The following is a 24,153-nucleotide window of genomic DNA, read 5'->3' as shown; positions in this document are numbered from 1 at the left end:
TCAATCTATCAAACTGCGCAGTTGAAACTTGGAGTAGATGGTAGATTTGGCTCTCTCTTAAAAGATTACACTAAATTTAAATTTCAGCTAAAATTAGGATGAGGTTTAATAATTTTATAGTATGAATGCAGAGACAGATCTACTTGTCCTAGTGTGGCAATTGCCTCCATTGAGTTTTTTAAAAAATAATAACAAGTATATGTGTATAGATAATTGTCTCTGTTATAATAATTTATTTGTTCTTGCACTTCAAAAAAAATTAATTAAAACATTTATATTATTAGATATTAATACAACGATAAAAAAATATTGTATTATATAAATTTAAAACAAATAATAAATAATGATAATCTAATTATTTAATTACTTAAAGTTAAGCTTAATTTTTTAAATATAAATAAAATTATTAGTATTTAATATTTTTTATAATATATATGATTTATTTATTTTTTATTGTTTTGTTTAATTTAATTTTTTATATATTGAATATTATTTTCAACAAAAAAATTTTTACCATAACATTATAAAATGTCAACTTTGCAATTAAATATCGAAAGGATGAAAAATTAATTGAATCTTTATTTGATAAAAAAAGATATTATTTTATCTATATCTACATATAAAGAGAATTATGGTTATTTAATTTAAAAAATTTTTTCACAAGTTTTTTGTTTCACTTTTACATAATTTTAGTGAAAATTCAAACACCAAAATAAAAAATAGTAAAAGTTTTAAATTAGTTCATTCGAGGTATACTTTTAATAAATTTTTTAGTTATTGAATTATTATTCTTTTTTTGCATCATATAAAAATAATCAATAAAAATATAATTTGACATATATTAAATATTTGATTAAGCACTAGTATTAATAATAAATGTACTACTCATGCAATATATTAAAAATATTAAAATAAAAAATATTTTTAAATTAAAATACTTTTAGATGTATTAATTATATTTATTTATTAAAAATTTGACTAATTAGTATATTTCAAAATTTAAATATCTAAATATATTAATATTAATATTTCTTATTATTTTATTATATTATTTTTTTTCCACTTTAGAAATGGTCTAGATCCATTACTGAGTGTGAGTGAGCAGATACTGAGTAGTGTAATGATTAAAAAAAATACTTAATCAAATGAATATGCTAAAAATATTTTTTTAAGAAAATTTTTGTGTTAAAAGTATATTTTATTTATTTAATCGCACTTTAAAAAAATAATATTTTTATAATATATCAAAATCAAACCATACAATTTATTATTTTATAATAAAAAAATATTTTTATATAAAAATAATTATAAAATTTTTATAGTAGTATTCACGTTAGCTTAAAAAAAAGTTATCAAAGTGTTCGTGCAAAATTATATAAATGGTTGCATGAAATGGCTATTAAATCTCATCACACTACAGAGCTTAAGTTTAGTTCAGATGACAGATTTGACAACCTCTTAAAAAGCTGCATTAAGTTCAAATTCCAGCTAAAACTAGAATAAAGCTTAATAATTAGGTCTGTGAGTATTGTAACGACGAAAACAAAATTTCATCAAACAGCCCAAACAAAATTATATAAATGGCTGTGTGACTAATTTTTTTTTTAAAGAAAAAATATTAGAGACTAACACTTTTGATCAATATTAATTAATATTTTAACTTAACATCTTATTTTTATACTATTAAAATTTAAGATAAAGGGTTTAAAATTTAAAAATTAGTATAAAAATATTTTTATTAATAAAATATTAGTAAAAATAATAAATTTAGTTAGTTATATGACATTGTTCTTGTTTAAACTGTTATACCTTTTATATAAATGGGTTAATGGTCAAATTGATTCTGAAAAATTGTTCTATCGATATTTTTGTTTTCAAATAATTTTTTAGTTAAATTAATCCCCTAAAAATTTAACATCAATTTCGTTTGTTTTTTCGTCAAATATTTAACCCATTCCATTAACAATTTTTCACGTGTAGCATTAAGTGACAACTTAACAGTGATAGATATGACGCCATTTCATATTTTGTTACTGCCCCTATTACTCTTCATCTCCATTTTGTTACAGCTCCCATTACTCACCACTCTTTTCTTTTCACTCAAAACAAACAAAACACAAAAAAAAAAGACTAAGAAGCTCCGATTGTTAAAAATGGGCGGAAGAAGAAATTATTAGCGATGCATAACAGATTGCGACTGCACTTGGTCATTTCAATCTCTAGGGCATCGTTGCACCACCGTGGTCTTCTCATTTCACTCAAAAGAAACAAAAAGTCACAAAATACAAAGAGAAGACGAAGAAGCTTCGATCACTGAAAGCATAGAGGAAGTAATCATCGGTGACCGTGCACAGAGTGCGACTGCTCTTGTTGGTCTGGATCTCTAGGCTACCATTGCACCGTTGTGGTAGGCGCTGTCTCTGGGAAAGTGTTACGAATCCTTATTACACCAATTCTTTTTTTTTTTTTTTGTATGAATGTGTAGTTGCTGGGGGGATTAGGGTTGAATGTTGGTTGGTTTTGGGTTAAGATTTTTGTGCTAGGTATAATTGCTGCTAGGGTTTTACAAGGTTTTGCATGTTTTTTTGGTTGAAAAATTTGGATGCTATGTTTTGACATGGCCAAATGCAAATTTAGAAGAATAGATAGAATTCTTGTTTTATTTAGTTCATTTAAAGGATAGAGTTTGCTGATACGATATTTTTTATAAATTAAAACAGTGATTGGGGTTTTGAAATTTTGTTGCTGAATCATAAATAAATTGTTAACAAAAATAAAGCTAACAAAAAAAAAAGAGTGCGTTGTGTGATTGACTGTTATCATTCTTTATTTGTAGATGAAGAATTATTCAATGATATTTGTTTTTTTATCACGGTGAAAAGTTTAAAAATGATGACATTGAATCAAGAATTTATAAACCGAACAATATAGAAGTGTTAATGAGAGTTGAGAAGGATACGCAGCACCAATATAACACCACATAACAAGATGGGTTAATGTCTGTGAATTTTGGGGATTAAGATTTATACAAATAGAACTAGCGACTATTTTAACATAATATAGTGAATATATCTTATCAGCTTTCATTTAGGTATACAACTGTCAATAACAAACTATCTTACAATATAGCGTGGAGATTAATTCAAATTTTATGTTTATCGTAGTTAAATTTTTGTGTTTTATATAACAAATTTCGAAGTACCACTACTAGAAAACTAGTTATTACAGACAGATATTTCCGACGAATTTTATCCCACGGAAATACAAAAGGAATTTTAGAGAGATTTTTTATCGGAAAACCAAAAAAATGGATTAGCATAAATTACAGAAAGAAAAAAATCCGTCGATAATTCCGTCAAAAAAATTAATTTTTTTTTCATGGGAAATGATTACAGACGAAAAATCTGTCTGTAATTAAATAGACAAAATAGTCCATTTTATTAAATTATTACAGATAAAAAATCCGTCTGTAATTTAAATTTTTCGTCGGTAAATATTGAGATAACCCTAATCTTATCTCTATCCACTCCATCCATATATACTCTACCCATATCAAATGAGCTTGTTCCTCTCTCCGTCACCGAGTTGCTTCTTCTACTAGGGTTTTCTCTTCCGCCATTGATGGCATCACCCTAAGCTCCCGCCCCTTCTTCTCCACAGGCATTGCTCTCAGATCACTTCCATTCCCCAATTCCGCTCCGATTCCGTCATTTCTAGGGTTCTCGTCGATCCAGGTAACCTTCTTCTGTTTCTAAGATCATTGTTTCTGGATTTCCGAATGTTAGTTTCGCCTACGCTTGTTTTTGCTGCGTCTTGAGGGATTCGTTGATTGGCAATGCATCTGGCGCATTCCGCATTTGACGTTCGCATTTCGTTGGGTTTTCTATTTTTACCGATTGTTCTATCGTTGTTGTTGTTGTTAGATCAGAAGAGTAGCTACGAGCTGAAGCTGAAACTGATTTGAATTATTATGTTGTTCAGATTTGCGGCTTTTTTTATTTTATACTTTTTTCATTCTCGATGGTATGTTCCCTTGGGATTGGAAGAATGGAAGTCATGGCAAGGTTTCTAGCTGGGAGTTTCTCCCAAACCATTGCAGGTAGAAGAAGACCCTACCTCTGAATTTCTATAGTTGTTGTGATTGTGCTTTATGCTTGGGCATTGTTTGTTGTTGGAATTAATATGCTTAATCAAGAACTTAAATTATTGCAAGAAAAAACAAAAAATGAATATATGTGTCAGTATGATTTAAAAAGTACTGTAGTGCTGTTTGATTCATGTAACCATCCCCATTGGTGGGACAATTCTAAAAGTAGGTGAGTGTAAATGTATTTTACTCAGATATCTATTTATGTATTGCTGATGTATTCAATTTCTGATCAATGTCATCTATTCATGCATGGCTTTGGAAGATGACTTTGGCAGGTCAGCTGCTGAGTATATTTGCAGAGAACTACGTGAGGCAGATGAAGTAAATTTACTTGATGAAGAAGGTTCTCTTGACCTTTTAAATTCAATTCGTGGATTGGCTTGAGAGATATTAGTTTTTAAATTATGAATACTAATTCTAATTCGTTTTTAAACTCCCTGTTTATTTATTTATTTGGCAGGAGTGTTTGGAAGTGCAGAAGGAGAAGGCCTTCTGTATTGGCACCACTTGGGGTAATGATCACCACATGTTTGATACAATGACTGTGATGTCTTTTACCTTCATTTTTATCCCTTTGTTCTACGATACATTACATTACAAGAATGTGTTTTATTTTATCCCTTTAGTTTTTCTATAAATTACTTATCTTCATATTCAGTGATGTGCATTTTTAGGTCCTGTCTACAAGTAAGACATTTTTACCATGGTCATCTTCAATAAATGCTTGTATGGGTTCACAGACTATATTCTCTTGCTCATTGTTGTCTCCTTTTTTCTCCTCTTAAAATATTTGATATTTTACACTGTGCTAACTGATTTTAATTATTTAAGCATATACTTAAGTAGTTTTTTTTCTTACCAGGCACATGCTTATGATAGTTGATAATGAAGAATTTTATGAGCATGAGAGGCCACTGTCACTGAAGGATATCAGAAGCCTTATCATTATATTGAGACAGGTAAGATTATTATCTATCCTTGTAGGAAAGATTGAGAATTTTATGATTGAACTCCTTAGAGAAAAAAGGTTTGTTAACAGATACAGAGTTGGCACCGAAATAAGGTGTATTAAATTTTCATTATATATATGAGACCAATATGTCATGCCTTTTCTAAATTGTTGGTCTTAACTCTTAAGCCAAGGATATAGTGTAAAGCTGCCCAGGGTTTCTGCTAAAATTCCAATTACAAATGTATTTGCAGTTACAACTTTTTCATGACAATTTTCGGTTTGTGCAGGCTTTATGGCAGCTGCTGTGGGTAAATCATACCACAAATCCTAATTCGTTGAAATCTGCTTCAGCCAATTCAGCTAGTAAGAGGCAGTCTGTTGAAGCTATTCAACAGAGGGTTAGCACTGTGGTTTCTGAGCTTCTTTCATAGGTAGAGATAATCCATAGGTTGCATATCTTTTTTTTCCCCTCCTTTTTCTTTTTTACTATTATTCTAGGAAAATTATATTCTTAGATCATTTATGTGGCAAAGGGTGTTTCTTAGGGTTTTGCTTTAAGCTAGGGTGTTGTTTATAGCTTATTTGCTCTATTCCTCTGAGAATTTCAGCAAGTGTCTATCACTAATAAGCAGTTAGACTGGATATCTTCTACTCCCACTCTTTCATCTCTAATTGCTTTTTTGATTTTTTTTTAAATTATTTGGGTTTTCTTTAGTCTTATAATCTGTGTTATGGGATCTTTGTTGCTCCTGAAAGCGAAATCCATGTGCATTTGCTATGAGTAACCTTACAATACAATGACTTTTTTCTCACTTGTGTTTTGATTTACTTCCCTAAGCTGCAAGATTGGAACAACAGGCGGCAGTTTACATCCCCCGATGATTTTCATGCTGATGGGGTGAATGACATTTTTATCTCCCAGGTATTTTTATTATCAATGATTTTTAAGGTTATATGAACAAAAGTTTAGGTTGCTAGTTGTATAATCCTTTTCCCATAGGCTGTAACAGAAAACACACAAGCAAACGAAATTTTGAAACAGGCCCCTTTCTTGATACCATTTACGAGCAGGGTTAAAATATTCTCTGTAAGAATCTACTCTGCTTGAATTTTATTTGGATAATGGTTACCTCTGTATGGTTGTTTTGCATCATTATTTTTTGGAGTGATCTCAGTCAACCCAATTGTTGCTCTGATTGAGATCTCTAAGCCTTATCTTGAAAGAATTTTTTTACCATTAAGACCGACTTTATCTGTTTGGGTTCTACTGTTAGTATAATGAAGGAGCCTTGTTAATTCTATTTTGTTTCGTGATTCATGGTTTCTATGAGTTTGTATGTAATATCTTTTATTTGACAGGTTGGGACTCCAATTTGTATTCCTTCTAGAGACTTCATTGACATTGGCCGCATTGCCTCCATTGAAAATAACCACACGCCAGTTGATTATGCAAAGAAAGGGCCGAAAGGAGCTATTAAGGTACATATGCCTACAGAAAATTGATTTTTCAGATCTTAAACAAAATATACTACAAAATATCTTAAACAATTTCTACCTCATGACATGATGACTGAGTTCTAGCTTTTAAGTCTCTTAATTATGGTTACTTTTTTTGCAGTTGCTATATTTCATACTTGAAAGAAGTCTTACGGGAATGTTTTTACTTGTTTAGGAGTCTTTGCAGTTTTTATACTGTTTATTCACCAATGATTTGCCTCAAGATGAATGAGCAGCCGGAAAATCTCTTGGAGTGATTGGCCTTGGTGGACTTAGTCACATGGCTGTTAAATTTGGAAAGGCTTTTGGTTTGAATACAGTGTTTAGCACCAGCATATTTAAGAGAGATTAGGAAGAAAGGGTTTAAGGGAGTTGAGAATGGGGATAATGCTGTTTTGGATTGTTTTTCACATGAACAAATCACAAAACTTGCATCACATGGGGATAATGGACATAATGGCATTTTTCCTCTGAATCCTAATTCATCCAATCTATATCAGAGGTAACATACTAATCTTGCCTAAATTTATTCTTTTTGCAGTTTATCAAAGTTTATTTTGAAATAACTGATAGTTTATCAGGTCCTGAAAAAAGAAAAAGAAGTATTCTTTTCTATTGTTCTAACTTCAAGCTGATCTTCAGCACCAGTTAACTTGACATGATCTTATTGGTGTAGGTTTCATGAAAACAGCATTGTCAATTGTATGCTAGAGTTGCAAAATTTAAAAAACAATCTTGTTCTAGGATTATGCAAGAAGCTTCAAGCTGCTGGATGGCCTATAGTTTTGCTATCAAGGGGGAACGGATCAGATAGAAATGTCACTGTTGATAATCTTGGCAAAGCCAGATTCAGAAGTTGTTGGTCTTCCTTGATGATGAGGTATTGTCATAAACTCACAATGTTCCTGTCATGAATCTTGGATATGAAAAAGAAAATATCTCAATTGTTTAGAATTTAAGATAGATCATAAGGTTTTAACTTTAGAAACACAGCTTGATTTCAGTGCTTATATATACTATGTCGTACTATATATCCTGTTGTCCTAGAAGGAATTGAAGGTTTTAGGTGGTGCTAGAAACTTGAATGAGTGCCGCCTAAAATGTAGCCAGTCAATTAACTATTCCATCAGAGTATATACTCCAAAATTAATGTTCAAATGTTTTTAATTCTTGTTACTGTACTATTTTTATACTGTTTATGAATTTATTTGAATATTTATATCATATTAAGGTCAAATATTTATATTCAGCATAATATATCATATTCATTCACAAATTTGTCCGAGGTTGCAAGCTCACAAGTAATCTTTTAATTTGACGTTGTATATGATATAAATACTAGGAGCCATTAGTTGTATATGATAATTTATGATTGAATTTGCAGGTTTCTGAAGATATTCTTGTCGAGAGAGTAGTAGGGCGGAGATTAGATCCTATTACTGGAAAGATATATCACTTGAAGTATTCTCCTCCAGAGATAGAAGAAATTGCAGCACGGCTTACCCAGCGTTTTGATGATACTGAAGAAAAGGCATGAATATTTAAAGTATCATGTTGATTCTGTAAATATCCCACTGTCCTCCCCCCTCCCCCCCCCCCCCCCCTCTTATTTAAACTATCATGAATAAACTAACAGGTAGAGGAATGTAAAAATGGTATTTGTCTTTTTCTCTTATTTTATTTAACGTTGATTCTGTAAATATCTCACTGTCCCCCCCCCCCCCCCCCTCTTATTTAAACTATCATGAATAAACTAACAGGTAGAGGAATGTAAAAATGGTATTTGTCTTTTTCTCTTATTTTATTTAACACTAAATCTAATTCTAGTTGCCACCTTAAAAGTTCTGATATTGTTTATTGCTCCTGAACATTCCTTTGCGTTATTATTTTAGTTTGTAGATTTGTTCCATAATTGATATTTTGCTTGAACAACATTTTGTATTGCAGAAAATTCTCTATTTTAGTTATTGAAGAAGATCGTTGAATTCTTGAAGTTGTAATTTCTATATCCATATGATGTAATTTTGGTTAATCTGTAATATCTATTGATCCTTCTTGGTGCTGCGGTGGTTGTGATTGAGATCTGGAATTTGATTCTTCTTCTAATTCTTCTCTGCTAAGTTGTTCAATTTCTATTTTGTGCTTAATTTTTTCTTCTTCCTGTGCTAAGAACTTATTTAGAGTGAGGTTAGTATTTGTTATGCTGTTCAAACATTTTTTAACTTTTAATATGGTAAAAATGATAAGTTTCTGTACAAACACTTGAATTCTAATAATTGTAATTGCAATTTTGAATGGCATTTGCAAATTAAAATACATAGGAGTTGCCCTGGTGTGTTCGAAGATGTGGTGAAGCAGCTGGAACAAGCAGAGATTATAGTTGAGAAGCTGAGATTTCCAAGAGAAGCTGAGATTTCACCTGAGAGATTGTTGGAACTGAGGTCTAACTGATATGGAGATTTTTGGTGTTTTCCAATTTCTGTTTTAATATGGAGAATAACACAGCTTTTAGTATCGTTGATAGTTTTAGTATGGTTGAAAAATATATTGAGGATTATAGTTGATGTATCAATACATTTTCTTTATGCTTTGAATTATATTATTGACTTGCTTGTTTATTATAGTACCTTTCTTTTAGTTTGATAATACGATAAACTTGTTTATTTTTTGAAATATTATAAATATTTGAATATAAGTTAGATGAAAATTTGTATTCATTAAATTTATATTTATTTTGTATGAAAACAAGTTTATTTTGTAATTAGAAAAATAAAAAAATTTTATTTTATGTTACTGACGGATTTACAGACGAATTTTCTGTCTGTAATTAGAGTGTGGGATGATTTTTCAAAGTTTAAATTACAGACGAAAAATCTGTTGGAAAATTCGTCTGTAGTTACAGACGGAAAATCTGTCTGAAAATCTGTCTGTAGTTACAGACGAAAAATTTGTCTGAAAATCTGTCTGTAATTATAGACGGAAAATCTGTCTAAAAATTCTTCTGTAATTACAAAGAAAAAATCTGTCGATAACTGGTAAAAATCCGTCGGTAATTTTCTGACGAAAAAAAACTGTCGGTAAATAATTTCCGACGGAGCTTTTACAGAGGGACAAAATCCGTCAGTAATTTTATCGGTAACTAAAAATCCGTCTGTAATAAAGACTAAATCTGTCTATATTAATCCATTTTCTAGTTGTGTACTACACCGTACTTCATAAACTAATTCGCATAGCAAACAAACTCTTCAAAATAGAACACACCAAAATTGAAAAGTTTAGAACAAACTGAAATTGTGTTGTGTTATTTTTAGTTTATGACTTATTAATTAAAGATTTTTTTAAATATTTTCTTAAATGATCATATACCTTTTTCTTCGTACTAGACAAATTCAAAAATAAAATATTAAATACAAACCAAAATAAAAAAAAAAGACACTAAATGATGCGTGTTTGATTTCTGAATTGTTCTCTTTATTTTTGCTTAAAACCTTGTTCTTTTTCTTATATCGAAAACAAATTTTTAACTAGCATTTGCAGTTGATTGGATCATTATTAATAACGTGATTTATTTTCTGTTATAGCCAACAGGTACCTTTTCAAGCGCTCTTCAAATTTTGTTTATAATGTTTTATTATTTTTAAATATGTCTCAATTAAAGGAATGTGTTCAACTATCCATTATTTACTGTCCATAATTATTATTATTGTTATATGTTTTTTTTCTAATTTTGATCATAATTTTTTTTAATTTGACACGAAATAAGTATTATTTATATCAAATTTAAAATTGAAATTTTATAATATATTAAGTTAAATTATTAATCAATCAATTAATATAATTAATTAAATATTTATTATTACAAATAATTATAAAATTATTTTTAGACTCAACATACCGCAATAATTATTTTTTGGTCAAAGATAGTCCAATAATTAATTTTGTTTTTATTAATACTAATCTATATAGCTGACTAAATCTTTAAAATGATCTTTTAGATTTATCTTTGCACCAATTTCACTCATAAATTTTTAGTTGCACCATTTTAGTCTTTGAGATTGAACTCTAAACTCTATTAAAGTCTCAAAGTCTATTTTCGACCTGAATCAGCAAATTGGAGTGCTGATTGGCAAGTGACTGCCACGATAGATGTAAAAACGACTATATGACATGGAACAGACCTCAGACTTCAGACAATACTTCTTAGACAGATTAGTTTTAGATTGTGTTGATTTATGTGTGGGTTTCAGAATTGACTTAGGCTTAGACTTAAGTTTGACGTTGGTGAGTTCTTGATTCTTAGAACAAAATATATGCTCTTGGACTTAAGGTTGGGTTCTACAATTAATTTTGGATCAGCACAGGACTTATGATCAGTAACTGGAGGGGACAAGTTATGATAAGCATGGATAAAAGTGTTTGTAATGACCCTGACTTCCTTACCAACATCTCCTACTTGATCATCAGCATATACCACAACCTCTTTTTCTTTTAGAATCTCAGGTGTTGACACTTCATGTTCAATGAACACATCAACCAGACAGTTATTTTTCTTAGTAAAAAAAACACATCTCCCTTAACTGTCCATCATTGTTTAACCTCCTGAGTCCAACTTCTAAACTCCTATCCGGAACAAGCCACTAACATTCCTTCTTTTTGTCATACCCAAACCTTTTATAGTAATTCCTAATATAGAAAACATCTAATGTATCTTTATCAATATCACCCAAATAATTTTTTTTATCATGAGAATAAACCATTCTTTCTTCTTCATATTTTTCAAAGCTATCCCGTGATGGAACATAATGTCAATTAGATTTTTCATCTGCATCAGAAATAAAAATTGTACATGTTAACTTAATAACCATGGTCAAAATTCAATAATCAATAGATTGCATTTTATGGCTGGTAAAAAAAAATTTTCTGTTTCATTAAGCAAAAATAGAGCATGATTAAAATCCATCTCCTAACAGAACAATATATGAAATCTTAAACCTTTATTAATGATGAAAATATCCCATCACAAACAAACAGAAAGCCAGCTGAACCCTTGAAAATCAAGCTATGATTGTCAAAAAAAAAAAAATGTCACCATGTACTCACCTCAATAACAACAACAATGGTGATTTTTCAATAATGACACTATGAATTTTACGGCGACACTAATAGTCCGTAAAACTATCGAACTCGCAAATCTTAAACCATCGCACTAAGCCTTTATCATTGTCAGAGGAAGAGGGAGTCTAAATGTTCGGTGTTAGAGAAAGAAAAAAGAAGGCTGTGAGCAATCAAAACACATATGTTTCTAACGTTTTGTTCTTTTCATTCATATAAACGGTGACTTTTTGCTCTCTTTAGGTGTCAAAATTTTAAACGATGTCGTATGGCATATCCACCATGACAATTACTTGCTAGATCAGCATTTTGATTTGTTGACTCAGATCGAAAATAAATTTAAAAAATTTTATGGAGTTCGAAATTTAATTTTAAAGACTAAAATAATATAATTGAAAATTCAAGAATAAAATTAGTGTAAAAATTTAATCTGAGAGACTATTTTAAAAATTTAGTCTCTTATAACTATTTATAGTAATGCTAATGAATCTGTTTACTGTGTTTAGACAATTTCAGCCTCATGACTCTCTCCTCTCTTGGCATAAAGTTCTATCTCTCTACACACATAGTATCATAGCACTACTATTTTTCTAAAAGAGAAAAATGCTCATACTTCTAAAGCACGTTCAATATGCGCTTGAAGAACATTTCTATCTACTCATTTATTTAAATAAAAGATATTACCAAAACTATATAATTATTAAAATATTTAAAGACTATTCGAGACTTTGCTGATGGGCGTGTAGTTATGCCACCATGCACCACCATGCCAAATAAACGCCAGCAGAGCAAACAAAACCAAATCTTGATGACTTGATGAACCACGTGTCATACATCTATCTTCATTCACAAACCTTAGCATAACCACCGACAACAGGCGCATAACGCAGCCTTATGTTATTCTACACCATTTGCATGCCGATATCATAAATAATAATGATGGTAGATACACTAAAATTAATTATTAATAAAAAATATATATTAAAATATAAATATATATTAAAATTAAATTAAATAATATATATTTATATATAAATATATTAATAATTAATTTTAAAGAATAATTTTAATATATATATATATATAATATTTTACATAAATAAATACATATATATAAAATAAAAAAGAAATAAATCAAATTAAAGTCTACCGAATAATTTGGAGCTATTTCTCCAATCCTGTTATTCTAGTCCTCACGTTATAAACTGTATATCAATTAAAAATTCTTTCATACAAATCGTGCTTCAACATGAAACTTTCTTAATGCATTATAAAATAATTTAATTATATTTATTTTTTTAAAATGATTACGGTCAATATAAAAAAAAATATTCTTACTGATATAACATTACGTGGTATAAAATTGTTTTATATTAATAGTAAAATTTGAATAAAAAATACAAAAATATAAAAATAAAATTCTTTAATTTGGAAGAAGAACACATGAATGAAACGAAACCATGAAGGATTCAAAGTTCGTTGGAGTTTTGGACACCATACAACAACATATTCACATAACAACCACAGTTTAGTCAACATCAATAATCTTTTCATTTTGCGCCAAGTAATTACCAAATGCAGCAGCAATTATGCATAATGCTGTCATCAATGTGTCAAATTCAAATATCTATAATATAATTAATTAATTAATTAAAATAATATTAATTAAGACCTAAGTTTGATAACATTTCTATACAGATACGGTGACGCACTATCGTTATCTATCTTCCCGCAACGCAACTAAGATTTAGAACTAATATATTTCCTATCTAGAATCTAGATAATACTGTTGATGACCTTTCTCCCCAGACACGAAACACTATTAAAAACCAGGCATATATAAAATTAATTAGCTTTATATAACAACTTTCGTATTTTATTATTTGGAAAGCGTCCCCACTCGATTAAAATAAAATTGTTTAGTTTTTTTTTTAATTCCAGTGAAAGGAAGAAAAAAAAGGTTCAATACTTGGATATACATGTCCTGTGGCGCCAAACAAGGAGACAATGCAAATATTATATAATAAGTTATTATAACATTTTATTATATTTGTACTATTCAGTTTTCATCATTACGTATTGCTAATTAAGCTCTGATCTTATGCTTAGATAGGGGGAAAAGCGCTCTTATGTAACCCTTTAATAGAGCATAAGTGATTTATCCGCCACATTTTTTCCACGAACATCAATTTTATTTTTAATATAAATTCTAATGCTGGGTTTGGTAAATGTTTTTTAAGAGGTGTTTGTACTTTTAAAAATAAATACCTCATTTTATATTCGGTAAATTAAAAAGTTCAAGTGTTTGTGTTTATTACTTTTAAAAGTTAAGGTACTTTTGAAAGCACATAAACAGAAACTTTTTAAAGTTGGTTTGTATTTATCAAATTTTATTTATTTTTTCGCACATATTTTCCGCTATTATATTGCCCTCATATATTTTTAACTTCTTATCCTAATCTTCACAAATTCTAACAAAATCTTCATATATTTTTTATTTTTTAACCTAATTTTCACAAATTTCAACACAAATATATCTCTATCACATATTAAGTATGAACTTTTATCTATTTATATTATTTGTTTGTGCGTTGTTTTTGTATTTTTTCAATAGATCTATTATGTTTATTTGTTTTTATTTATTCTTTGAAATGTGAAGAAAATGACTTGGTTTATGAAAACCAATCATAAAATTTTTCTTGTATGAACATTAGTCAAAATTATAATAATAACATGTATATACATATGTAAATTTTGTGATTTGTAAAAGGTGAGCCAATATATATATATTATTGGCTAATGATAACTTTATTTATATTAGTACAATAAAGTAAATATTTAAACCAATAGTCTCATATTTTTAATGATGATGTTTAGGATAAAATAAATTTTTATGATACTTATATAAAATTTTACAATTAAAAAATAAAAGAGTTTATTTATTATATTTATGTTTATTATGAATTTTTATTTTAAAATTATTTTATTTTAAAATATTATATAAAATTTTAAAAAATTTGAAAAAAATAAATGATTTTTTGTTATAAATATGTTTATTATCATTTTTTTAAGTTTTAAAAGCTGTTTCTATCAAACACAATAATTATGGTGTTTGTGCTTATTAGAAATCATTTTTAATCTGATTTTACCAAACATAAGTACAATAATTTTTAAAAAGCTGTATTTTAAAAGATAGTTTTTATAAAGTACTTTTAAAAAATAAAAATTTTACCAAACCAAATCTAAATCATAAGTCTTTAATTTTAAATTTTAAATTATAAATTCTAAAATTAATTAATATTAATTAACTAAAATTAATTCCTTATATTTTCTCTTAATTAAATATGTTATACAGGTGTAATATATACAGTAGTCAATATATACATAAGTGTAAAATTTTAGAGTAATATTATATAAGTAACAATTTTTTTTGCCAATATTTGGCCAACAAATATATTTTAATATTAAATTTTAAATTTTAATAATATAAAAATAAATTATTAACTCAAAATATTAACTAATATTAATAAAAAATATTTGACATCTAATATTTTTCAAAAAATAATATAAATAATTAATTTTTACTTAGTCAATATTAGCTAACTATAGAGTTTAGATTTATATATACATTAGAATTTAGGGTTAAGAATTAATGATTTAAGATATAAAATTTAATAAAATAATTTTAATCAAATTAACTAATATATATTAATTGAAAAAAAATCAATTTTTAATATTACTCTTCATAAAATTTAGAAGGTGTAGAGATTTATATGAAAACTAACAATCATCACAAACTCTTACAAGACAAAAATTTATATAAAAATTGATAAATTTTTATAGACTTTAGCGGTTTATATATTAAAAAATATTTGTTTTAAAAGCTATATTCATACTAAAATTCAAAAAATAAAATTCAACATAAATTTAAATACGTTAAATTTTATATTTTAACATAAACTTTATTTAAATGACTAATTTTATAGTTTGTTTTTAATTTTTTTTATTATCTGCAGTATCCTCTAATCCGATAGGATAAAATTAATTTATTATAGATCGAAATTCTATATAAGGATCTATTATTAATCAATAAATTACTGTATACACAACGCAGAATTTGAACCCCCGACACTTGTTTAAACGGACAAGTGTAACTTAAGATAGTTGAACTTATTATAATCCATATATATGCCTTAAATACCACATATATGGCAATAAGTTACTGGACAAGGTGGCTCCTCTAGATGATTCTGTTTTCCTATGCATAAAAAGAAGGCCTTCCATGTGTAACTCAAGCACAAGGACTTCACTAGTCGCAAGCAATGCAAATAATAAGCAAATTAAATATTAATTAATGCAACATAAATGTCGAGCTTTTGAAGAAAGAAATAACTAAAATATAGTGATTGACTTGTAAATTCTACAGTGTTAGATGGAAAGTTGATGAACTTTTGCACCTGATTTTCAATGACTTTTTGAATACATAGCAAGGATCAGATTAAGATTAAGATTAAGATGAAGCAAAAATCGCTTAGCTTGCTTGCTAAAAATGTTCAAAACGAAAAGGTGGCGCTGACTTCACTCGTGGAACGAGGTAACAACACTTGTACCTAATAAGCAGTGTCTATTTCTATTAAAGGATCCTCACCAAGGAAAAGTTGACACGTGGCCAACATGAAAAACATCCACCAAGAAAAAACACAGTTATACAGGATTCGTTAATTACATGGCATGGAGATATATAATTTTGGGAGTTAATTATATATAATATTATTAGGAAAAAAAATATAACTTTTGATTAATAGTATTGTGAAAGAGATTAAAGTGTAATATGATAGTTGAAAAAGGAGTAATTGAAAGGAGGAATATTAAAGTACAATTAAAATTTATTATTTTTAATCTAAAATAAAATATGTTATCAGATTATTAGACTAAAAAAAATTAAGTTATCGATTAAAAAAAGTTAACGACTAAATGATGATAAAATTAATAATTTTTTAACCTTTTTCAATTGAAAATACTATATTTAACGAAAATGTGATTCATCAACGGTAATCTATTTATTAGGTTTCTTAATCAAATAGTGTGGATTTAGTTTCCTACACTTTTGGATGGAGTGCATTTTGTAGGCTAATGTATAACACTTAGTTAGAGGTTGGAATGGCGAAAGGAGTCATCATATCCGAGGAAATCGAAGAAAAAGGAGTAAATGAAATTTGGTCCTTATACTCCATTCTTTCCAAATAAAATGTTCATTTTTTAGAATTTGATTTTTTTTTAAATGAGTATTCACTTAAAAATATATATGCAACACCAATTATTGATTTTCACTAATAACTCCATGAATAATAAATATAATCTTGTACAATTAGTTTGGTTCATTATTTACAAATAAGATATTTTTAATCATTTTTTAAATTTCACTTGTAACTTATATTTGCCACTTATTTAAAAATTTAATTTACTATCAAATTGCATTTTGAAATGAAATATATATATATAAGGAATTAATTTTTAATTAACTAATATTAAATTATTTTTTAATTCTCAACTTTTGAAAAATTTAAAATTTAAAATAAAAAATAAAATTAAAAATTAATTAATATTAACTGAAAAAATATATCTTTAATTAAACTCTTTTAAATTTTTTCTAAGGAGAAATAATAACCGATTCATTAGACAGAGACACCAAGTAACTAATGGTATATAAAGTCTTAAGGCGGCATAGATCTGAACCTTGATAGAAGTGACACATGTGAAAGTCAAAACAAGGAAAATGAAAGCCTACAATAAACTAAGCAATATATATAGTGATTTATAGTAAAAAGAACGAAAATGTTTGAGAGATAGTAAAAACTAACTAAAATCAGATTAAAATTATTTTATTTGATATTTATCAATTATTTTTAAAATAAATACATAATATTAGATATAATAAATATAAAATTTTAAATGATATATATAATTATAAATGTTAAATTAAATTAAATAATTTTAAATTATTTTATCTAACAACATTTCTCTAGAACGAAAGTGAAAGAGAAAAGAGAAAGAGAGCAAAGAGAATAGAGTATTCATATTTTCTCCAAATGTTGATAAGGGGACTTAACTACCGTACCGTCCATTATTCCCACAATACATTAAAACAAACAAAGGTCAAACTCAAGAGTTCAAACCTCCATGCATTTTCTCATCACAGGTTTTACAATAAGAAAAGGTCAGCTCCCTTTTCATGTCCTTTTCCCTTTTAAATGTTAAAAACCCCGCCATATATATTTTCTTCTAATAATGTCACGTGCTTCAATGGCTGTAAAGAAATTGCAACTTCTACGTAGTGGGGGTATATATATAATATATATGTGTGTGTCTCTACTCTGTACATCTATTTCTGTACGAAATATTACTCATATATGGCTTTCTACAAAAATAGAATTAATCATGACAATGCAAATTAAAATTTAGGTTTGATTTGTAAAGTGAAATTCTTAAATTTAATTTGGTATTCTTATACAAATAAAAGTAAGAGTATATACTCATTTTGCTTCTCAAAGAATTTTAGACTAGATATTTTAGTTCTTAATTAAAATTAATTACTCGATTTATTTCTAAAAATTAGGGGTGGCAATGGAGTAGATAGGGGTGGGTTTTTGTTCTACCCAACCCCGCTCTGCCGTATAACATTTCGCATAGAACCTGTCCCGCTTCTACCCGAAAGTAGTAAAACGTTGAATTTTAACCCGTCCCTGCGGGTACCCGCTCTGCCCCTACCCGCCCCTATAATTATTAAAATCCAATAAATAAAATTAAATTTTAAAATTTATATAATTATTGTCACATACATAACATAAATTAAAGTAAAAATTTAACTATGATACAATATTATTAATCATTTATTAATTATTTTACATATATTATTCATATTATATATTAAAATTATATATATTATATATATAGCGGGGCGGGTAGGGGTGGGTATTACCTAAACCCGACTCCGCCCCGCCCCTCCCAAAAATGCGCCCCGTTAAAAATCCGCCCCAAGCGGGTAGGGACAGAGTGGGTACCACGGGTTCGGGTGGTATTGACATCTCTACTGACAATTAACTTTGTATCACTTAGGTGTTTTACTCCATCAACTCTAACGGAGGACAAAATAGTCCCTAACAACTCTAACAGAGAACAAAATAGTCCCTGATCTCCTCTGTTCAAAAACGACACTATTTTCTCGCAATTTCCATCATATCTCGCATAACACTAACAGTCTAACACTGTAATTTCAAGCTACACAATGCATACTCTATAACTTTAATGTTCACAAGAAAAAAAATCATCAACTTGTTCTCAATAATTCATACTCAAAAAACTAATGACTATGTCTCTCAACTGCTTGTCGTCTTTGATGGATCCCATGAATCTAGACAATAAGTCTGATTTGTTAAGATCCATTGTCATCGTTACCATCTCCCTCCTCCTCTGCCCTATCATCTCCATGACCACATTGTCCACCACTCCGATCGTTTCCTTCACCTTCTTCTCTGAACCAATATTCAGTAATCGCTTCAGTTTTCATATGAGTGGAAATGGTGACATTGCTCATTGTATTGATAGCTTGGATGCGAGGTCGAAACTATCTGTCAATTTGGACTCCGAAAAAGAAGAAATGAAGCACTCAGTGTCTATTTCAAATGAGAATTTGCATACGATGTTGAAGGAAAATCTTCTCATGATGTCCTAATATTCAACAATCTATATTGCTTGCCGAAGAGTGGAAAAAAGGCATGCCCTTAGGGTAGTTGTGGAACTTGGTCTTGAGGATGTCGTCGTGGACGTTGTCGGGATTGGAGGTGATGTTATCGAAAACGTAGAAGTGGATGCTTCTGGTGGGTGAAGTGCAAAGGAGGTGGATGTACCACAAAGATTTAGGAAGTGTGTGGTCCATGACATGTTGAGGTAGGTGTGACATGTGTGGCAATTACACCATGACTTAATTTTGGAGCTAAAGAGGAGGAAGAAAAAGATGGAAAAGAAGACTATGAAGGTTAAGAAGGAGAGTATGAATGTTAGGGTTATGCGAGATATGAAAAAAATTGGGAAAGAACAGTGTTGTTTTCGAATAAAGGGATCAGGGATCATTTTGGTTTTTGTTAGAGTTGTCAATGATCATTTTGTCCCCTGTTAAAGTTGTCAGTGATCATTTTGTCTTTCGTTAGAGTTGACGGAGTCAAGAATCTAAGTGACTGACAAAATTAATTTTTAAAGACTAATCGAGTAATTAATTTTAGTTGCGGACTAAAATATCTGGTTTAAAATTCTTGGAGGACCAAAATAGGATGTTAGCTAGTATATTAACAAATTTTATATTGACTTCAGTATATAAAAGTAAAAAATTCAACAAAAAATAGTTAGGCTTAATCTCATTTGATCATCATCACCATATATATATATATATATATATATATATATATATATATATATATATATATATATATATATATTTGTTTTGGGTAGAGATCGAAATTAATTTATACAATTATATATAAAATTAAAAGTGAAAATGATGATTGCATAATGGTGCATAAAATTAAATGATCAATAATGTTGCATTATTGTTATTGTTGAATGTTGATAATATATAAATAATGAATAAGAATGCTGGGTGAGAATCTCGTTTAGGCAAATGCAATGTATACATACACTGTTTATAAGCATTGCATTCGTATACACAATTATGTGTACCATGGTTGTAGAGACATGTGGCATACGGGCGGCACCAAATCATTTTGACTTACAACCCATTTTATGCTATAAAAACTCACTACATAGATCTTCTCATGCATTATTACAACCATAACCAAAATACTTCCAAACTTTTGGAACCTTTTAGCTACGTGCCCTTTTGGCTTTTATTAGGAATTAAAGAAAAATGGGAAGAGTTCCTTGTTGTGACAAGAATGGTCTCAAGAAGGGTCCATGGACCCCCGAGGAAGATCTTAAACTTACCAACTACATTCAGACTCATGGCCCAGGAAATTGGCGCACCCTTCCCAAGAATGCTGGTATATATATCCCTTCTCATTTATCAACACCGCCTTCTTTTTAAACTTATTACAATGGTGTTTCTTATACTATATATATTATATTAATATTATTATTAACATTTAAGAGTTTGAATTGGTTGATTATTATTTACAGGTCTTCAAAGATGTGGCAAGAGTTGTCGCCTAAGATGGACAAATTACCTGAGACCCGATATCAAGAGGGGAAGATTCTCTTTTGAAGAAGAGGAGGCTATTATTCAGTTGCATAGTGTATTGGGAAACAAGTAAGTCTATGATTTTCCTCTTTACTATTTCCTAAAGCAAGTTTCCATGTTCAGAAGTAGCATAATACTTATTCAAAGATTAAATACTACTCCAAAGTCCAAAGGTTACTTAGGGTTCTTGCCCAATACTCATATTAACCCTAATTATTTCGATTCTCTCTCACTATTTTATCTTCCAATAGTAGGCAAGAATCCTAATTATCTCCTAAATATAGGGAATCGTCACAATTATCGTTGCAATATTAGTATCGTAATTGCACTTGCAAGTCAACTTAAAATTGAACAAGTATAGAAAATCAAATTTTAAGTAATTAATATGAATTATTTTTATTATAAAATTGTTTTTCTAACCTTGATTTCTTTTGAAGATTTAGAATTTTTAAGGTTAAAATTTAGAATTTATAATTCAAAAGATTTGGTTAATATTGACCCCAAAAAAATTGGTTTTTTAGTTGAATTTTTTAAAATTTTAGTAAAATATTTAATTTATTAATCACGTTTAACTGAAATAAAAGATCAAATAGTATATATATATATATATATATATATATATATATATATATATATATATATATATATATATATATATATATATATAAAAGACACGTGAATCATATAAATATTAAAAAAATGGAGATAGGTATTCACACAAAATAAATGAGTACACACTATATTTCAATGTTAGGGGAGAGAGAGGGGGTAGAAAAAGAGAAACAACATTTTTCTACAAATTAAGTAATACAAGTTTACACGGTAAAAGGTCAAGGCAGTTAATTTCATATGAAATTGATAGTTAATTTCATATGAAATTGATAGTTAAAAGTCGTTAAATAATAATTATTTAACGACTTTTAACTATTAACTTCACGTGAAGTTAACTATCTGTTTTCTACCCATTTATATATCATTGTATATTTCAATTCCATTATGTATGTACACAATACACTATTTATATATCATATGCTAACCTATGTTTTTTTGTTTTTTGGATGGCATGTGTAGATGGTCGGCAATAGCAGCAAGACTTCCAGGAAGAACTGACAACGAAATCAAGAACTATTGGAACACTCACATTAGGAAGAGGCTACTTCGGATGGGAATTGACCCAATTACCCATGCCCCACGCCTTGATCACCTTCTTGATGTGTCCTCCATTCTAAGGACACTCGTTGCAAACCCTTCTTCTCTTTTGAGTCTCCAAGCCCTATTAACTCACCCTCAACCCTTTTTATTCAACCCTGAATTGCTTAAGCTATTAGCAGCTGCTACAACTCCTTCAACTCTTATGTCCACAAAAAATGACCAAAATAACCCTGATTTTGCATCGTCATCCTCATCTTCGTCGCAGAATATTAATAACAATAATAATGATATTCTACAACAAATCCTTAGTGGAAAGCTCAATCAGTTAGTTGCACCAAAAGAAGAGTTTGTTACTCATGGTCATTTTGAGAGACCAATGTCAACAATGCAAGGTAATGTGGAGGGCTTAATGGAAAATAATAATAATAATTTTAATGTTTTGCAACAAGATCAAGTTGGTTTCATAGGGAACCAGGATTTGGACAATAATAATATTGCAAACCAAAATAGTTTTGGGTATGATTCGGTGCTGTCAAGTCCAAATCAGATGAATTCATCATCCACCTATGTGAATAGCAGTGCAGAGGAAGAAAGCTATTGCAGTGAATTATTCAAGTTTCAGATTCCAGACACTCTGGATATTAGTGATTTTATGTAAATTAATGTTATATATTATAACTTCATTTAGCTATATATGAAATCTGTACCTCTTCGGCGGCCTTTGGGGGTATCTACATACCAATACTTTGTTTGTTTGTTAGTTTTTTTTTTTAATTTTGGGCCATCCAAAGTTAAAAGAAATTATTTGTAATTTTCTTACTTTTATCTTTGCTTGCTTTTGAGTACTTGAATTTTAGTTTCGTTCTTACATTTTTAAATTAAAATAAGAATAAAGTCCTACATCAAAACAAAATACTTAACCAAACTTAACCAAATTGTTATAATAATTTTTTAAATCACACGCTTCATTCTCCTTTTTCTTTCCCATTTTCTTCTCCTTCTCCTTCTCTATTTTCTCTTTCTCCTCCTCTTTCAATGTTGCGTCTTCTTCTTCTTCGTTATCGTCATCACCAATAATATTAATATTTTGCGAACATCTTTATTAATTCTTATTTTTTCTGCTATCATTATTAAATAATTTCGGTTCATTTCTTAATTTATTTCGGTTTATTTATGTGTTAATTGAAGTTCACTTGATGTTGCTGATAAGTATTAACCAAATTTTTTATTCCTTAAGTAATTTCGGTTTATTTCTTAGTTTAATTGAGATTTATTTGGATCTAGAAATGAATTAGATATGTTTTGTTAATGATGGAGTCTTTTTTTAAGAAAAAAATGAACTTATTGATTATCACATTATTCAATGGTATTAGATTTCATTCCATTCCATTCAATTCGTCTTGAAAGTCATTCTAACCATTTGGACAAATTATTCATCGACAATACACCTAGATTGCAAATGAACCGAAAATATTATTAAAGTCAAACCATTATATAATGCTAAATGAATCGAATATTTGTTCATTATATAAATTCGAATTCAGAAACACCTACGTTTAGAATGAACCGAAAATATTATCAAAGTGAAACCATTGTATAATACCAAATAAATCGAATATTTGTCCATTATATAAATTCGAATTCAAAAACACCTGCGTTTAGAATGAACCGAAAATATTATCAAAATGAAACCATTATATAATACTAAATGAACCGAACATAGTCTATTATATAAATTAAAATTCGATTCAAAATATTAGTTTTTGTTAGTAAAATATTGGTGTTGGTGATTACGATAACGAAAGAGGAGGAAGAAGAGGAGGAGGAAGAAGAGACAAAGAAATTGCGTGATTGAAATATGCGTGTGTGATACACACTCGTATGATAAAAGTGATTTTTATTGAATTTAAACCAATTTAATTGGATTTAGATACAAAATGCTTGGATTTTTAGTTGGGTTGTTAAAATAAATAATATTACAAAGAGAAGATACAATTCTATTGTCTTAGATTTAGATCGATTAGTTAAAATAGTAGGTAT

At 28.6% G+C, this 24,153-nt stretch overlaps 2 protein-coding genes across 12 annotated transcripts; both read left to right on the top strand.

Moving 5' to 3' along the window:
- The first annotated feature begins 3,530 nt into the window (after positions 1 to 3,530).
- Positions 3,531 to 9,220, top strand: LOC112789734 (E3 ubiquitin-protein ligase UPL6-like). Of its 11 annotated transcripts, XM_072232504.1 has the most exons (13): positions 3,531 to 3,734; positions 3,982 to 4,099; positions 4,413 to 4,493; positions 4,611 to 4,662; positions 5,013 to 5,109; positions 5,390 to 5,533; positions 5,941 to 6,024; positions 6,462 to 6,581; positions 6,775 to 7,101; positions 7,276 to 7,479; positions 7,984 to 8,130; positions 8,547 to 8,786; positions 8,921 to 9,220. In XM_072232504.1, exons 2-6 carry the CDS (start codon positions 4,021 to 4,023, stop codon positions 5,531 to 5,533), a joined length of 453 nt encoding a protein of 150 aa, XP_072088605.1. In that variant the 5' UTR covers positions 3,531 to 3,734; positions 3,982 to 4,020; the 3' UTR covers positions 5,941 to 6,024; positions 6,462 to 6,581; positions 6,775 to 7,101; positions 7,276 to 7,479; positions 7,984 to 8,130; positions 8,547 to 8,786; positions 8,921 to 9,220. The 11 variants fall into 11 exon arrangements, with proteins under 11 accessions (XP_072088605.1, XP_072088606.1, XP_072088604.1 ...); XM_072232505.1 differs by lacking the exon at positions 8,547 to 8,786; XM_072232503.1 differs by having other exon boundaries at positions 8,547 to 9,220.
- An 11,347-nt stretch (positions 9,221 to 20,567) lies between these two features.
- Positions 20,568 to 22,886, top strand: LOC112789733 (transcription factor MYB102). Its single transcript, XM_025831771.3, has 3 exons — positions 20,568 to 20,764; positions 20,901 to 21,030; positions 22,033 to 22,886. Exons 1-3 carry the CDS (start codon positions 20,632 to 20,634, stop codon positions 22,769 to 22,771), a joined length of 1,002 nt encoding a protein of 333 aa, XP_025687556.1. The 5' UTR covers positions 20,568 to 20,631; the 3' UTR covers positions 22,772 to 22,886.
- The last annotated feature ends 1,267 nt before the right edge of the window (positions 22,887 to 24,153 follow it).

The sequence above is a fragment of the Arachis hypogaea genome, chromosome 3, assembly GCF_003086295.3.
Source record: "Arachis hypogaea cultivar Tifrunner chromosome 3, arahy.Tifrunner.gnm2.J5K5, whole genome shotgun sequence".
In the NCBI taxonomy this organism is placed as follows: domain Eukaryota; kingdom Viridiplantae; phylum Streptophyta; class Magnoliopsida; order Fabales; family Fabaceae; genus Arachis; species Arachis hypogaea.
This window is presented reverse-complemented; position numbering and strand designations above follow the sequence as displayed.

Coding starts and splice junctions, on each gene's coding strand:
- LOC112789733 (XM_025831771.3), top strand. CDS start 20,632: ATGGGAAGAGTTCCTTGTTGTGACAAGAATGGTCTCAAGAAGGGTCCA. Junction 20,765..20,900: donor CACCCTTCCCAAGAATGCTG/GTATATATATCC, acceptor TATTATTTACAG/GTCTTCAAAGATGTGGCAAG. Junction 21,031..22,032: donor CATAGTGTATTGGGAAACAA/GTAAGTCTATGA, acceptor TGGCATGTGTAG/ATGGTCGGCAATAGCAGCAA.
- LOC112789734 (XM_072232505.1), top strand. CDS start 4,021: ATGGTATGTTCCCTTGGGATTGGAAGAATGGAAGTCATGGCAAGGTTT. Junction 4,494..4,610: donor AAATTTACTTGATGAAGAAG/GTTCTCTTGACC, acceptor TTTATTTGGCAG/GAGTGTTTGGAAGTGCAGAA. Junction 4,663..5,012: donor CTGTATTGGCACCACTTGGG/GTAATGATCACC, acceptor TTTTCTTACCAG/GCACATGCTTATGATAGTTG.